General features: G+C 30.0%; 2 protein-coding genes across 2 annotated transcripts in view; both read right to left on the bottom strand.

The window, feature by feature from the left end:
* LOC113367957 (cuticle protein 21-like) overlaps positions 1–17,087 on the bottom strand; it is a 134,865-nt gene that overhangs the window by 45,736 nt on the left and 72,042 nt on the right. The gene's annotated exons all lie outside the window — the stretch shown is intronic.
* LOC113367958 (larval cuticle protein A2B-like) lies at positions 6,278–13,395 on the bottom strand. Its single transcript, XM_026609528.1, has 4 exons — positions 13,384–13,395; positions 13,185–13,228; positions 12,479–12,974; positions 6,278–6,295 (listed from the first exon to the last, which is right to left on the bottom strand). Exons 1-4 carry the CDS (start codon positions 13,393–13,395, stop codon positions 6,278–6,280), a joined length of 570 nt encoding a protein of 189 aa, XP_026465313.1.

Raw genomic sequence — 17,087 nt, 5'->3', positions numbered from 1 at the left:
ACCGCTGGACCTGCTTTTGCAAAAATTTAGTCAGTTCTTTGTTTTGCCAATACAGATAAAATATTTGCTTTGCCAAAAACAAATCAGCATGTTACCGTCAATACGATTTGAATGTTATCAACTTCCCGTAGGGTAATTGATTAATCGCAAAAAAATCGAAAATGAAATTTACCTTTAAAAAAAATGGATGTGTGTTCGGGTACAAATTTTCGTCGACGATTTCGGAAACACGGTTTAATCGATTTCAATTATTCAAAAAACATTCGATTGCTGTTGATAAGGTGACGTGCTGACTAGTTTTTGGCATAGGCAGGTCTAACCGTTTCAAAGAAACGGGGCGAAAAGTACATTAACTCAGTTTTTAAGAGAGCGGAGCGTCCGATTTTAATTATCCAAAAATAATTTTACTTTTATTGACAAGATAAAGAATTGATCAAAATTTCATAAAAGCAGGTCCTGCGGTTTCGAAGATCTAGTGAAAAAAGTAAAAAAAAATGCCATTTGGCAGCCAAAAACAATCATTAGACATACGTACATCAAATTATCAGATATTTTATAGAGATTTTAACAATAAGTATAAATTTAGTTTACATTTCTATTGGTTCCGTGTCAATGTTTATTCGTTAGACGGCGACGCGGCACTTACGCGCTTTTTTGTTACGTCTCTATGCAAAGCAGTACCATTGCTTTGAAAAAAAGTTCAGAATTTCCAAAATATTTCAAAATAGAGAAAGTAAATTTTTGTGAAAAATTTATAGTTTCTCAAAAATCTATTTTTTTCAAAGTAATATTTCTTCAAAAATGGTAATCTTTTTTAAAAAAAAATTTTTGGACGCTAGTACGGGAAGTTTCAGCAATTTGCTTTAAGGCACGATGCCATGCGCCCTACTAGTTTTAAATTATTCAAATCGGTTGATCCGTGTTCACGAAATCGTCGTCGAAAATTTGTATCCGAAAACACACACATATACGCATCTATTTTCTCTAATTATAAGGTATGCCAAAATGTTTAGAAATCTTTGAAACGTAAATAAAGATATTAAAAATTTTCATTTTCGATTATTTTACGATTATCATAACCCCCCAGGGTAACTACGGGAAGTTAAGTATGATTAAAAAATTCAGCAATAATGTATATATTGAATTTTGTAACACTTAATATGTGTAGTAGGTACCTAATGTTTGAGAACCTGTACAGTTTAATCAGAGATGTAGATAGATACAAGATACAACATTGATTATATACGTGGTCGTGTGTCGCAGTCTGCTCATCTCTTCGCCAAGAACAAACTAACGGAGCGAAGTTGATTTAATTGGTTCCGGAGTTCTTCCGGTTTTGTCGTCGTGTGATCGTGTGCGCCGGGATGTTTCAATGCACCGAGGATCAGATATTGTTGACAAGAAGCTTGGTAAAACGATGTCTATTTGAGCAGAATAATATATAGAAATTCAAGTTTTTCGTGGTTCCTACATTTTTTTTAATTATCTCTTTTATTTACAACTGTCCAGTAAAGAACATTCAATATATTTGATGAATTTACAATAGTCGGCCGAAAAGGGACATTGTATACTACAAGGCATGTTGGAAAAAACAACTCAGTAGTGTTTTTTTTTCATTCGATATAAAACAATATTATTCGATTATAGACAATATTTTATTGATAATTATATAATTTTAACTATTTACTTATTAAATAATTTCTTATAAATAATGATTAAGTTATTATTTTTTATCAGGAGAGTTGATGGCATGTGGTTCCTACGTAATAATTTCATATTGTAGACATATTGATATTTTAGTTACTCATTATGTATTAAAAGTTACTCATTAAAAATATTACTTTTATTTCTAGTAATAAATTTTCAGTGTTACTCCGAAATTTAACACTACATTGGTCTTGTAGTGTTGAATTGGAAATCTTGTAAATTAGACTCGCTAATTTTGTTTTCTCAATATTTCAAAATGTTTTTATTAACTTCCCGTAGGGAACGTTATAGTAATGGGCCGAAAATTAAAAATGAAAATTTTTGCATATCTTCACGTTTCAGAGGTTTCTGAACATTTAGGCATACCTCAGAAAAAATGTATGTGTGTGTGTATATGTGAAAACAATTTTTTGTCAACGATTTCGGGCGTACGGATAGAAAGAGATCATTTGAAAAATTCAATAAGCAATCGATTCCAATTGATAGGGAGATGTGCTGATTAGTTTTTGGTAAAGGCAGGTCCAGCCGTTACAGATATACGGAGCAAAGATTGCAGAATATAGAAACCAGGATTTTAAGAAAACGGAGTATCCTATTTGAATGATCCAAAAACATTTTGCTTGTATTAGCAAAACAATTGTTTTTGGATTTTTTTATTATTTCAATTTTTTTGCAAAAAAAATTTCTTTATATATCGAACAAAATTCAGATTTCAATTTTAATTTAGGCTAAAGTTTTAAAGCTCACTTATATACTTCAAATAAATAACTTTAACTTTGTAATTTAGTCCATATAATTTTTATAAATATTAGAAAATGTTACAGTATTTATAATAACCCATTTGAAAACATTTGAAAAGTACGGGAAGTTCCAGCATATTGCCTTATGGCACAATGGCATACACCACTAGTTTTAATTAATTTAGGATAGCGATCTACACAATAAATATATTAATCTATAATTATAGACAATTTCAAAAGGTGGCGGGTAAAAATTAACTATGCTATCCTTTTCATTTTCATTAATGTCATGAAGTAATTCACTACAACTTTTTTTAATTTAGGTGATAAAGGATTAAGCAGATCAATTACCAGTTGATTTGAATGTTGACTTAGCCGCACCTTGCACCTGATGCAGAACTGGTTTATCTCTTCTCCAATATATGCATAATTTGTTCTAACAGCTAATTAGGCAAATTAGGGGCAATTATTATCTAAAAATTGTGTTCTGGAACAACTGCAAAATTGCAATATTTGATGTAGTAGACCACCACCTAGTTGTGAACCGTAGGATCATATTGGTCACAATTTCATTATAATCTTTAACCGATTTAAAATACTTTAAAATTGTTTGAAGAATATCAGTTGGAATTCGCTCTTATTAGTTTTTTGGTAAAGATTGACCGGTCTGCTTCTTCCTAATTAATTGTCGAGATTTTTTGTTGCGATTTTGTTGAATTTTTTTTATTGTCATAGAGTTCATTAATTATTGGTAGAGATCGACCGGCCTGCTTCTTCCTAATTAATTGCCGAGATTTTTTTTGCGATTTTATTGAAACTTTTTATTATGATAGAGTTCATGGTTTCACAGAACATTCAAAAATATTAGAAGCATAAGAAAAGTGATTTATTTATAAAAATTCTCCAGTTTTAGGAATATGGATCGTCACAATTTTAAAAGTTGATCAATCCCAGTTCGAATTGATAATGTCGATTACTTACAAATATGGTTTTTGACATAAAGCAAAATGCCTTTATTATAGTTATTATTAGTTATAAACTAGTTTCTCAGCTTCATAGTAAAGGCAATGCTGAAATTCAATATATTTAAGTTATCAATTTTTTTTTTAAATATTGAATTATATTTCGCGAATCAAAGATCAATTTATTTGTACATTATCACTTATAATTTAAAATATCATTTAAATAATTGTTCATTTTATTGACATTTAAAAAATTTTAAACCAGATTTAAACCTGTAAACAAACCAGTAATCGCTAAAGCAGGTTTTACTAACATTTATATTTAAATTTGTGTCATATGTTTTAGGATAATTTAGAGAAAATTACTAAATTAATAAATGAGTGTATGCCTGTGTATAAATAGGCAAACAATCATTACATTCTTATGTAAAATTTTTGTGAGAATATTGTATGAGGAATTCAATTTATTTCATTCATCATTGACTGACTTATTGTTATAATGAAATTTAATGTTTTATTGCATCAGATAAAGCAGTTATTCAATGTCAGTATTCACCTTACGCTACTATTTGAAAAAAATCTTGGCGTTTCTCCAAGAGTTTCAATGATACACTAAAAAGTTGAAATATCAAAAAGTAAATTTATTGAAAAAAAAACATGTAAGCAAAGAAAGAGTTAAACTTTAGATTTTAATATTTCTTTATTTCATAAATTCATTACAATAATAAATTCATTACTAATATAATTAAATTATTATTAGAATTGAAAATAATGCACAAGGTAATTTTTAGAAAATTTACCGATATGATTTCATAATCTTTTCAATTCAGATTTATTTGTTCTCACCCTAAGCTAGTGTATTTTTTTTCAAAAATCATGTCAATTTACAATATAAAAGTAGTATTTAAATTCATTAAATGTTTGCAGTGCGATGTACTAGGTTATCGTATAAAAACTTTTAGTTAAAGTCTCAAATTTAGATTTTCTTCTCAGTAATTGGCCGTATACTATGATATTCATATATAAATATATTTTCAACCAATAGGCAAAATGCAAAAAATAAAAAAAAATATAATTCATAATTGGTTTTGGATTAGAGTTTTCCATTTTTGCATTTGCCTAGATATAATTTAATCCTTTTGTCCTCCAAATGCTTATGCATTTTTGAAACTTCAACAAAACTTCCGCATTTTTGAAAAGCGTGTCATTTTCATATAGAGCTATTGTCAGCAATTTTATTACTTTAATCATTACGTTGAACCAAAATTTTTAAATATTATGTAAAACATTTTGCACTGTTTATACAAATGTCTTATGCCAACTCGAAAATTGATTGTCTTTTCTTTTCATTTAAATAAATTGTCTTAATAAAAAAAAATACTAAAAAAATTTATAACCATGACAATCATTTAAGGAATTTCATTTTTGAAACTTGTATTGATTGAAATTGAGTATACAGTATTCTTAATTTTACTTTCATTATGATTACAAATCACTGAGTTGTCATCAAGCACATTTCATTTCTTCCAATTTGAATGAGTAAAACAATTTAGTTCTACTGACGAAATCGAAATGATTTTTAATTACTCTCAAGGATGCATACATAATCAATATAATAAAATCTATATCATAAAATTATATTGGAATAAAGATAAAAATTTTAATCACTTATTGGAACAGAAACTCAATTATAAAAAAGTGCAGAGTCGCCAAGAACGAGTCGGAGCAGGAAATTGTTATTAAATTAAAAAAGTCTTATATTAATCTAAATCGAACAATAGTTATCGCAACGACCTTATGTAGCCATGACTTTTTTTTTTGATTGGGCGTTATAGATTCAAAATTCTATAATGGTGTTTACAACATATCAAATTATCAAAACCTATAAGAAAGAAAAAACAATTATCTAAGAGTAACAATAAGTTTTATTATTGTTTTTTTCAACTGTTACTACTACTAACTCTTAGGTTACTACGTATGTCTAAACATTTCGACGGCAGTAAAGAGCATTTACATTGAAAACGATTGAATCAAATAGGTATCTAGTACAACACCTACGGGTATAGAATATTAAGTGCTTTCTGCAGAACAAAAGATGACCAATAGTACTCTCTATGCCATTGAACTAATTTAACGTAATGAATTGGCACGAGCTTATTGAATCATAGATTGCAAAATGCAGAAATTCCACATCAATGAAAAGGAAGTTTAAAAATTATATGGACAAATAAAAATTACTAAAAGTATGTACTACGACTGCTAGTTCTACATGTTCTTATTAGAATAAGCTATTTTTAATTTTGAGAATCATAAGTGAAATTTGGTTAAACTCAAGTAATTATTGCTATTCATAAAAGTGTTGCTAAAAACTTATTCAGCAAAATCACACCACTTTTCTCAAAAAAATATTTCGAAAATTCTTCAGGAACAGTTAAAATTACATTTCAGGAAATATTAAAAACTTGGTTTCTCCAGATAGTTCCTGAAGAAGGACATATCACATATCTTAGTCTTAGTCCACCAAATTGTATTAGAAAATTGTCTGCTGAAAGCATATCATTTTTCTCAAAAAATATTTATTTAATTTATACTACGATTAGGAAATTCTACAGAAACTGCTAAAATTACATTTTTGGAATTGTTCAGAAATTATTAGAAACTTTGTTTCTCAAGATTTTTTGCGGTTCCTGAATTGAAGATGAATATAGTTCTTGTACATATCTATATCTTAGGCGTAGTCCACAAAACCATGCTAGAAAATTATCTACTAAAAGCATAAAAAAATTCTCAAAAATATATTTATTTAAGTTTTCATTCCACGTTTTGAAAATTTTTCAAGAACTGTTAAAACTACATTTCTAGAATTATTCAGGAACTATTAAAAACCTTTTTCTGAATTGTAGATAAAGATAGTCATATAGTCCTGAAGAAGGACATATCTTTTATCTTAGTCATAGTCCACAAAATCGTTCTAGAAAATTATCTACTAAAAGCATACCATTTTACTCAAAAATTACATTTTGGAAATTTTTCAGAAACTGTTAAAATTACATTGCAGGAATTGTTCAGAAATAATTAAAAGCTTGGTCTCTCAAGATAGTTTCTTAATTGAAGATGAAGATTGTTCCTGAAGATGGACATATCACATTTCTTAGTCTTAGGACACAAAATCATTCTAGAAAATTATTTGCTAGAAGCATACTATTATTCTCGAACAAATATTTATTTCATTCCTTAGGAACTGTTAAAGCTAATTTTAAGGAACTATTAAAAACTTGGTTTCTCAAGATACTTCATGAATTGAAGATGAAGATAGTTCCTTTAGTAGGGCACATCCCATATCTTCATTAAATTAAATAAATAATTTATAGAATAACTTACAATGGTTTTCTGTTCAGAAAATTGAAACCATACATAACCATCTAAAATCTCGATCTAATAGAAAATTTAACCGATGTTACATACATGTATAAAACTGCATAATATAAAATGATGAAACCAAAAAATGGTGAAAAGATTTACTAAGAAACTTATACATAATCAGAAGCACTTTATAGATAAATAAATATTTATTAATTTTTATTCACAATTGTGAATAATTAGTATTGACAAGCCTATACATATTTTTCTTTTACCATTTATAAACTTAAAATTTGATTGATAAAACTTCCGTGAATATGTGGTCAAATTTTACTGTCTAATCAATGCTACTTTCAAACAAACAAAGTATGTCTAAAAATCAATCAACTAAAATCTTTTAAATTGCTTGGTAGTTTTTTCATCTAATTATATATGATAAATTTTTGATCAATCTAATATCTAATATGATTATTGATATTAAAAATAACCAGAAAATTTGCAAATTAACAAATAATCAGAAAATTACTAATAAATAAAATAATCAAGTACATTGTATGTATATCTGTGTACATATACAATGATGATAAATATTAATTATAAAATGATACGGTAGTTATATTAGAGAAAATTCAAATTTAATATTTGCTATATTTGAGAATTTTAATAAATTGAAAGTGTTCCATATATTGTTCATACCGACATAAACAAAATTAACTTTTGAAATAGTATATACAAATAAAATAAAAAAAAATAAAAAAATATGATATATGACCAGATTGTGAAAATTCAGCAAAAACTTCCGCATTAGTTTGAATCAAATACCAATTTTTATTTTTTTTTATTTTGAGGTGATCATACGTCCCGGTTTGGCCTTGACAGTTCCGGATTTCCACCTTGTGTCCCGGATTTGGATCTTTTATCTCGGATTGTCCCGGGTTTTTGAAAAGTATCAACTTAATTGAATATTTGCAGGTACTTGAATATAAAAATCAGAATTAATTCCAATAACAATTATAAAATATAAAATTCTGCTTCGTGAAGTTAAGAAAACGTTGATGTGCAAATTTATGCAAAAGAGTGCACTAATTTACATTTCACAAAATGCACCATATATTTACAATTGCATCATTCCTTATATCATTTTGTTTTGTTTTAAAACAAATCGAAATTGATGTAACTCAAAATGAGAACTCCTTTGCAATCACTTTAAGGCGGCCTGGACAGCTGCAGATTAAATATTTCGCAAACATCTGCACATTCGACAAACGCGGATCATTAATAAAAATCACTCTTCAATTTGGCACATTGTTATAAACGCGCCTTACGATTACGATTAATTCGAAATTAACAAATCTTTGTCCGCGCAACCTTGCCATGCGGAATGTCCAATTCTCCAATAACGAAATTATGACACACGGGATCATGTACAGAACGGGTACAAAAAAGGCGAGAACCGACGTTGCCTTCAAGACAACATGTATTAGAAGATAGTTATCTCCTCGCGCATGTGTTACAGTTATACAATACGCACATACCTCACCGATCTTGGCAGAGATGGGGAACATTTTGGTGAAAACTATTTCCATCACCAGAAATCCAGGTTTGCCGCCCACTCAGTGCCCAATGATGCCAATAATAGTGAATCCAAGAGAATTAAAATTTTGTCACAAAATAGCAGAAATATAATGATAAACCAGATCAGAGAATAGTAATAAAAATTTTTTTTTTCAGAAGTATATTTAGACTTGATACACCCAAGTCAGAAAGGCATAACGTAGTGTACCATTTGAAGTGTTCCACGCTTGAAGTTTCGAATCCAAAAATGTTGATAGGAGTTTTACAAAAATAAAAATTTGCTAATTGATTTGTGTCTAATGATGACCTGATTATAATGACAAACATTTTTTTTTTGAAGAATATTTAGACTTTTTTGACCAAGACAAAAAAAGCTGCAGCAGTTTACCATTTGAAATGAACCAGGCTTGAAAAAGTCACTAATTCTGGATCTAAGTTATGTAATACTATTTTTATTTTCCATTAATAATTATATTCATTTCCTCTTAAAATAATATTTAGAATTGATTTGCCCAGGTCATAAAAGACAGAAGGTAGTGTATCATTAGGTAAAACAAATGTCAGGAGGTGTATTGTTTACTGGTATATTTACATTTCGAGTATGTAGGTCAGGCTATAATGATACAAGTACATTTATTATTCAGAGTCAAGTCAGAAAAGGCATAGGATAGTGTACCATTTGAGGTGATTTTTAAAGAGACTATTTCTCAATATATGAATTAATAAGTGATTTATTGTATAAATTATGCTTTTCTTGGCATTACTATATGGTGGGCTATAATTATTTTCGGAGCTCTATAATTTGATAAATATATTTCAATATTATAATAACCAACAGTAGGGTGAAGTCTCCAAGTGCTACTTGGAGACTTCCCTCTATGATTGATAATAGACTAGGGTAATTTACAAAACAAATTAGAACGTGACGCAATTGATTATTTTTATTAAAATTCCAGCAATACCCTTATATCGAGGTTACTACTAAATTATTTTTAGCTTTAAAATAAATTTAAAAGTTTAAATTTCATGTATTTTCTAGATATGTTCTAGAAAGTATTGAGATATATTCTAAAATCCCAAAAGTGAAAGTAGAATGTTGCATTTATAAAATTGCAATCAGCATTTTCTCTAAAGCTTTTTTAACTTTCCGAAAAGTTTAAGTTTGATACTGTTTTTCGAGAATAAATTGTAGCGAAACCAATATTGCAATCTAGAGGCGATTTTTTGCATTTAACTTGTTTGATAGCCAAAGTCATAAAAAAACTAAATCATTTTGGTTTTCTTGTTTCAGGCGACTTTCATTACCTAAATCATGTCAACCGTATTTTTCTTGAGGGACATTTCAAAGTCAAATTAGGGTGAAATGAGAGACAGTAAAATTTAAGTAAAATTTATGTTAAAATTATAGAAATAAAATGCACAAAACCTCACCTTGATCGAATTACTGGTTTCCCTAAATAATTCAATCTCAAAAAACTTAAAATTTAACTAGCTGTAAGTGGAATTCTGTCTTGAGGCATTTATGGCATTGTGCCTTAAGGCAAATTGCTGGAACTTCTCGTACCGTAACGAAATGTTCGAGGAATACTGAATGTTTTCAAATAGATTATTATAAATATTGTAACATTGTCTAATATTTATAAGAATTATATAAACTGAATTGCAGAGGTAGAATTAGAACTATAGTCAGAATTAAAAATAAAATCTGAAATATTTTCGATATACAAAAAAATAAAAAAATAAAATGGAAAAATTTTGTTATTCCAAAATCAATTATTTTGTTAAGACAAGCAGAAAGTTCTTTAAATCATTTAAATCGGACACTTAGTTCTCTCAAAAACTGCCATTTTTTACATATTTAGCTCCGTATCTTCAAAATGACTGGGCCTGCCTTTGCCAAAAATTAATAAACACTTCTCCCAATCATTACTAATTGAATGTTTTTAGACCATTCAAATCGGATACTCCGTTCTCTCTAAATTTCGATTTTTATTTTCTGCACTCTTTGCTCCGTATCTCCGAAACGGCTGGACCTGCCTTTGCCAAAAACTAATCAGCTCTTTTCCCTATCAATAGGAATCGAATGTTTTTTGAACCATTCGAATCGGTCGATCCGTGCGCCCTAAAACGTGACTGGAATTTTGTATCCATACATACACACACACACATCCATTTTTTCTGAGGTATGCCAAAATGTTCAGAAACCTTCAAAACGTCGAGAAATGTAAAAATTTTCAATTCCGATTTTCGGCCCATTACAATAACTTACCTTAACGGGAAGTTAATAAATAGTTTAATAGTTTGATAAATGTGGATTATTTATCGATAATTCATTAACTGTGGATTATTCAAAATTTTGGTTATAACCTGAGCAGTATTTATGAAACAAGCAAAGTACATGGTTATTAACTTCCCGTAGGGCAAGTTATAGTAATCGCAAAAAAATCGAAAATGAAAATTTTTATATATCTTTACGTTTCAGAGGTTTCTGAACATTTTGGCATACCTTAGAAAAAATGGATGTATGTATGTGTGTGTGTGTGTGTGTGTGTATGTATGTATGTATGTATGTGCGTGTGTGTATGTATGTGCGGATACAAATTTTCGTCGACGATTTCGGGAACACGGATCAACCGATTTGAATAATTCAAAAAGCATTCGATTCGTATTGATAAGGAGACGTGCTGATTAGTTTTTGGCGAAGGCAGGTCCAGCCGTTCCAAAGATACGGGGCAAAAAGTGCCGAAAACGGTAACTCAGTTTTTAAGAGAACGGAGCGTCCGATTTTAATAATTCAAAAAACATTTTACTTGTATTGACAAGATGAAGAATTGATCAAGTTTTCATGAAGGCAGGTCTAGCGGTTTCGGAGATCTAATGATAAAAGTAAAAAAAAATGCCAGTTGGCGGTCAAAAATGATCATTAGACATCAAATTATCAGATATTTTATAAAGATTTTAACAATAAGTATAATTTTTTTTTACATTTTTATGGGTTCCGTACCAATGCTTATCCGTTAGACGGCGGCGCGGCAGTTGCGCGCTTTGACATTTTGTCTCTATGCAGATAAAGCACTACGATTGCTTTGAAAAACAGTTCAGAATTTCCAAAGTATGTCAAAATGAAAAAAACATTTTTTCCAAAAAATTTTGTTTTCAAAAAAAAATTTTTTTTTTCAAAAAAAGTAATTTTTTGTCAAATTTATAGTTTCTCTCTAATTTTTGAAGTCAAATTATTTTTGGTACGGGAAGTTCCAGCAATTTGCCTTAAGGCACGATGCCTTAATTGACTTAAGACAGAATTCCACTTACAGCTAGTTGTAAAATATTATTGTATTTAATCAAGTAAAATTTATTACTAAAATTTGGGTAAAAATATTATGCACATCAAATTTGTTCTGTTTATTTTATATTCGTTACTCCAAAATGTTCGTCACACCGGTTACGCCAAATTGGTACGTGCATGGACGGCCTTACCGAAAAAAGTAACAGAACGCCCGATGAAATAATAATACTGAACCAGTCGGACACAAGTAAAAAAACGTGAAAGTGATTTTCGGTATCGTAATCCAAAACAATTCGAACAAAACGTGGCCAACGCGTGTTGAGTTCTGGCAGACATCAATGTAATAACTTTGATATTATTTCACATCTGTTGGCATGCTGACAAGGTCATTAACGAGCGTCGTTCAATTTATGTAATTAAATAAGTTAGTTAACCGCTTTTTTATGTAGGTTACACATATAATTCCGAGAAATTGTATAAGTTAGAGTAAAGAATGTGATAAATCACCTTATTATATGATTTCATGAATTTGATTTGATTTTACAGACAATGAACATCATGCATTAAAAAAAATGCCATGATTTTTTTGAATAAATACTGAAATGAAAGAAAGCATATTTCAACGCTTTTTTATGATAAATTAAAGAATATTATGTGTTATATACTTTTATTCTTTACAAATTTCATTCTAAGATCGTATGTCAAATCTAGTGATGGTAGGTAGTGGTGGCGTGATGGACGGGACTGGCGTAAGCTAAGGTTTTGGCAACAACTGGAGCAGCTGCGTAGTGAGCAGAGGCATAATGGACTGGAGCAGCGTAAGCTACTGGAGCAAAAGTTTTTGCTACAACTGGAGAAGCAGCAGCGTAGGTGGTGTATTGCACTGGAGCGGCATAGGATTTGGTTACTACTGGAGCAGCAGCGTAGGCTACTGGAGCAGCAGCGTATGATACTGGGGCGGAGTATGCAACTGGAGCTGGGGCAGCATAAGCTACTGGGGCGGCTACGGTCTTGGCTACCACTGGGGCGGCAACGACTGGAGTTGCTACTTTAGCTACAACTGGAGCAGCTACTTTAGCTACAACTGGTACAAGAGGTTCACGACGAACAACAGCGTTGAATCCGTTAACGGCGTCAGCGGTGTAGTCTACGGTACGTTTGTGGCCATCAGCATCGACTAAGGAGTATGATCCGGATACAGAGTCACCAAGACGGGTTTCGTGTTGGCTTTTTGAGTCTCCAGTCAGAGAATCTTGTACGGAGTATCCAAAACTGTATTCAGCTGGTCCATCAACTACGGTCTTGACAACTGGGGCAGCGGCGGCGTAGGTAACAGGTGCTACGGTTTTAGTGACAACTGGTGCAGCGGCGGCATAAGTGACTGGTGCTACAGCTTTAGCTACAACTGGGGTAGCATAGTGAGCAGGTGCGGCGTAGGCATATTGAGCAGGAGCAGCATATGCCAAATGAGCCTTGGCGACGACTGGAGCAGCGGCATAAGCTAATGGTGCTGAGTAGCTTGTGGAGTAGCTGTGTACTTCTGGAGCTGTCAATACTCCAGCACGTGCTACGGCCAATACGGCGGCGAAAACAAAAAGCTAAAAACAAACAACTTAATTTAATTCTGTGCGTAATTTATCAATCAATCAATTATAAAGATCTTAATTGATAACAAAAATCAATTTTTTCTCAAAATCAATTGTCATTAACTAAATTTAATAACAAATATTAATTTATCCACATATAAACCCACCTTGAATGCCATTGCTGTGATGTTTCTTGAATGAAGAACGAAATTTAATTCATGTCAACTTTGGGGCGAACAAGTCTTTTATATGCGAATCGCCAGTCCGATATCAGTGACATTACATATTAAATATTCATTATCAACAACCACACAAATATAGTTCATACACCATGTTCAAATTTGCATAATGTTCAACGGCTCCTTATAATCAATCTTAATAAAGAAGTCAATTAATACAATTTATATTGACCATATTTTATCTATCAATAAATTTTAAAATATCTGCATTAAAAAGATATGATTTTCAATAAAAATCAAATAACAAACTTTAAATCTTGCGAAATGATGAAATTTTTTCAATATATACAATCTGGAATTATTAAATGTGGCATCTTTTCTAAATAGAAAAGAATTGTTCGCAATTTTGTTTCAAACAAATTGTGTAACATGTAATTAATTTTGCTATTTTTAATAGAAATTATTCCAAATATTCGGAAAAGTTTTGCTCTTAAAAGTTTGTAGAACCATCTGCATTTCAATTACTATACTGCAAATATACAACTCTGGCCGTATTTCCATCGGCAAAACATAGTATTTAATCTTTTTGTGGAAACTCTTGATAAACCGATTTTTTGCATGTCGATTTAACCGATGTTCGATCATTGTAAATAATGTTTTACGACAAATTATCACACTGACTTGACATGAAGTATAATTAATTGCAATGAATTGAATGCGTATACGTATTGTAATATTGCTTCAGGTTTTCAGAAGACGTTTTTGGCTGTCTTAGCATATTATCATACCTAGGGTAGAATAATAATACCTGAAAGTTTCAATCGGTTCTATCGTATTGAAAATGATACTCATCCATTTAATACAGCCTTATATCTTTATAAATGTACTATACAGTTAAGATATGCCCGGAAAATTGCATTATTGAATGAAATTTCAGTATGAAAACTTTGAAAGCTTCACATTACACACTTACTTCTTTCTCATATTGAAAAATCATATCTGATCATAATTTAATTGATTAGAATTATGAATTAAAAATAGCATCAATTAAAAATAGTAAAATTATTTTTGATCAATTTTATTTTCAAGAAAAGCCCTGAAATTATTATATGGCGGACAAATAAATTTTGCAAGTAATCATTAATTATTATGAAAGTTGCATAATGTAAAAACGCAAATGATAATTTATTATTTTGAAAGAAGAAACAAGAATTATGTATTTATTAACTTCCAGTAAGGGAAGCTAGTAATGAGCCAAAAATCAAAAATGAAAAAGAGTGTCAGAGGTTTCTGAACATTTTAGCATACCTCAGAAAAAATAGATGTGTGTGTATGTGTGAAGACAATTTTTCGTCGGCGATTTCAGGCGTACGGATTATCCGATTTGAAGGGTTCGAAAAACATTCGATTCCTATTGAAGAGGAGACGTGTTGATTTGTTTTTGACAAAGATAGGTCCAGCGGCTTTGAAGATATGAAGCAAAACGTGCTCAAAATATCAGTTTTTAAGAGAACGGATCAACTGATTTGAATGATGCAAAAAACATTCGATTCGTAATGATGCGGAGAAGTAGTGATTAGATTTTGGCAAAAGCCGTTTCGGAGATATAGAGCCAAATGTGCAAAAAATTGTGGTTTTTGAAAGATCTAAGCATCCGATTTAAAAAAATGTCTGCTTGAAAAAATGACTATTTAAAAGAATGTCTGCTTGTTTTGACAAAACGATTGCTTTTGAGGGAATAATTTTTGTTTATTTTCTTTTTTTTAATTTTCAAAAAAAAATAATTTTAATAAATTTGGATTTTAATTCTAATTCTAGCTAAAGTTCTAAACATCACTTATATACTTGAAATAAATAACTTTAACTTTGCAATTCAGTTTATAATACTTATAAATATTAGACAATGTTTTTTATTTTAAATCCGATTGATTAAGTGTTGTTTATTTAATTTTTATATAATAATAAAAATGAAAGTTACATTATTTATAATAATCTATTTAACAACATTTTATTTTCTTCGATTCCATTAAGATTCAAGAAGTTCCAGCAATTTGCCTTAACCACTACACCACTAGTTTTTTTTTTCCAACAGCATATTACAGTTCCAACAGAATAATGGTCTTCTTTAACTTGGCGTGATAAATATTTATTGTGATAACTTTTACTAATAGCTATTTGAACCCATTGCCCTTTACTAATTGGAATAATATAGCTTTTTCCAATATTGCCTCAAAGACCTAATTCTACTAAGAAGTATTTGTTATCTATACTTTTAAGAAAAAATTTAAACTCGAAACCTTGTAGTTGCAAAGCCAAAGCCTTACCACTTGCACCGCTCCTCATATGAAAATCTAGGTATCATGATCTAAGTGAACTAATTCTAGCAATAAAACAATTGTATCATAAAAGTGGAAAAAAGCTTCGAACTTTTACCTTCTTGTCTTTTTGTATGGAAGAAATCGCAAATGTAATGTAACAACCATGAGATCGAAACGACCTTGAGATCCGCCTATGCCGCGGGCGATTATGATAAATGAAATACAAATTAGCGGTATATGAAACAGGTAGTACGTTTTTACTGCAGGAATATTTGTATTATATTCAAATAAGATCAAAAGCTGATCTATATAATTTTTAGATATTTCCTCTGATAATTACGCATTTCAAAATAAACTTTATAAGGTTACCGGGATCTATTAATCAATATGACAGTTTTTATGAAGGTCGACTTTTTTTTACAATTCAATGATCTTTTGTCCAAGTAATTTTATATGAATGTATCTGTAGGCAATCTATTTGAATCATGCTTCCTCGTTAAAAAAATTATTAAGAAAAGTTGACAGTATTTAATCATAGTGTTCAGTAAAATTAATAATTAGTTTATGAGTTCATTTAGATAATTTGTATCGGTAAATGAGATTGTTTGAATTATTGTTAATATAATTATTTATACTGGTTTTTGATATAAAATCAGCATTACTTCTAGTGCTACTTCCGTTTTAAAATATTTTTTAACATTAGTCTAGTTTTTAAAGTTGCAATATTTTTAACTTCCCATAGTTATGTCCCTTATATAAAATTCTTGATTTTTTTTAACATTTTTTTTAAATTTTAAATACATGCGAAAATTTTGGCACTTTTGAAAAAATCCTGAAAAAAATCATTTTTTAATTTCACGTAGGGTAGTTATAGTAATGGGCCGAAAATCGACGTTTTGAAGGTTTCTGAACATTTTGGCATACCTCATAAAAAATGGATGTGTGTGTGTATTTTGTATGTCCGCATTTTTTCGTCCACATTTTCGGGCGCAAGAATCAACTGTTTTGAATGGTTCAAAAAACATTTGATTCCTATTGATATGGAGATATGGTGATTAGTTTTTAACAAAAGTTAGTCCAGCCATTTTGGAGTTACGGAGCACAGAGTGCAGATACTAGAAACCGAGTTTTTAAGAGAACAGGTGCATTGAATTGCATATTTGAATTGATTAGTGAAGGTGATTAGTTTCTGGCAAAGGCAGGTTCAGCTGTTTCGGTGATACGAAGATAAATGTGCAAAAAATTGCAGTTTTCGAGAGAAATAAGCATCCGATTTGAAAAATTCAAAAAAAGAAATCTGCTCGTATTGACAAAACGATTGTTTTTGAAAAAAAATCAATTTTTTTTTTATCTGTAAAAAAATTTTTTTTTGAA

Source organism: Ctenocephalides felis, unplaced genomic scaffold, assembly GCF_003426905.1.
Source record: "Ctenocephalides felis isolate EL2017-DRISC unplaced genomic scaffold, ASM342690v1 CF-g0.4_SCAFFOLD_01170, whole genome shotgun sequence".
NCBI classification, from domain to species: Eukaryota; Metazoa; Arthropoda; class Insecta; order Siphonaptera; family Pulicidae; genus Ctenocephalides; species Ctenocephalides felis.
The sequence above is the reverse complement of the archived record's forward strand: the minus strand, read 5'-3'. Positions and strand labels throughout refer to the sequence as shown.

Excerpts from the sequence above, each read along its gene's own strand:
- LOC113367958 (XM_026609528.1), bottom strand. Across the intron at positions 12,975-13,184 it reads GCCGTAGCACGTGCTGGAGT|CGTAGCACCTGTTACCTACG; the intron begins ATTGACAGCTCC and ends TGTCACTAAAAC.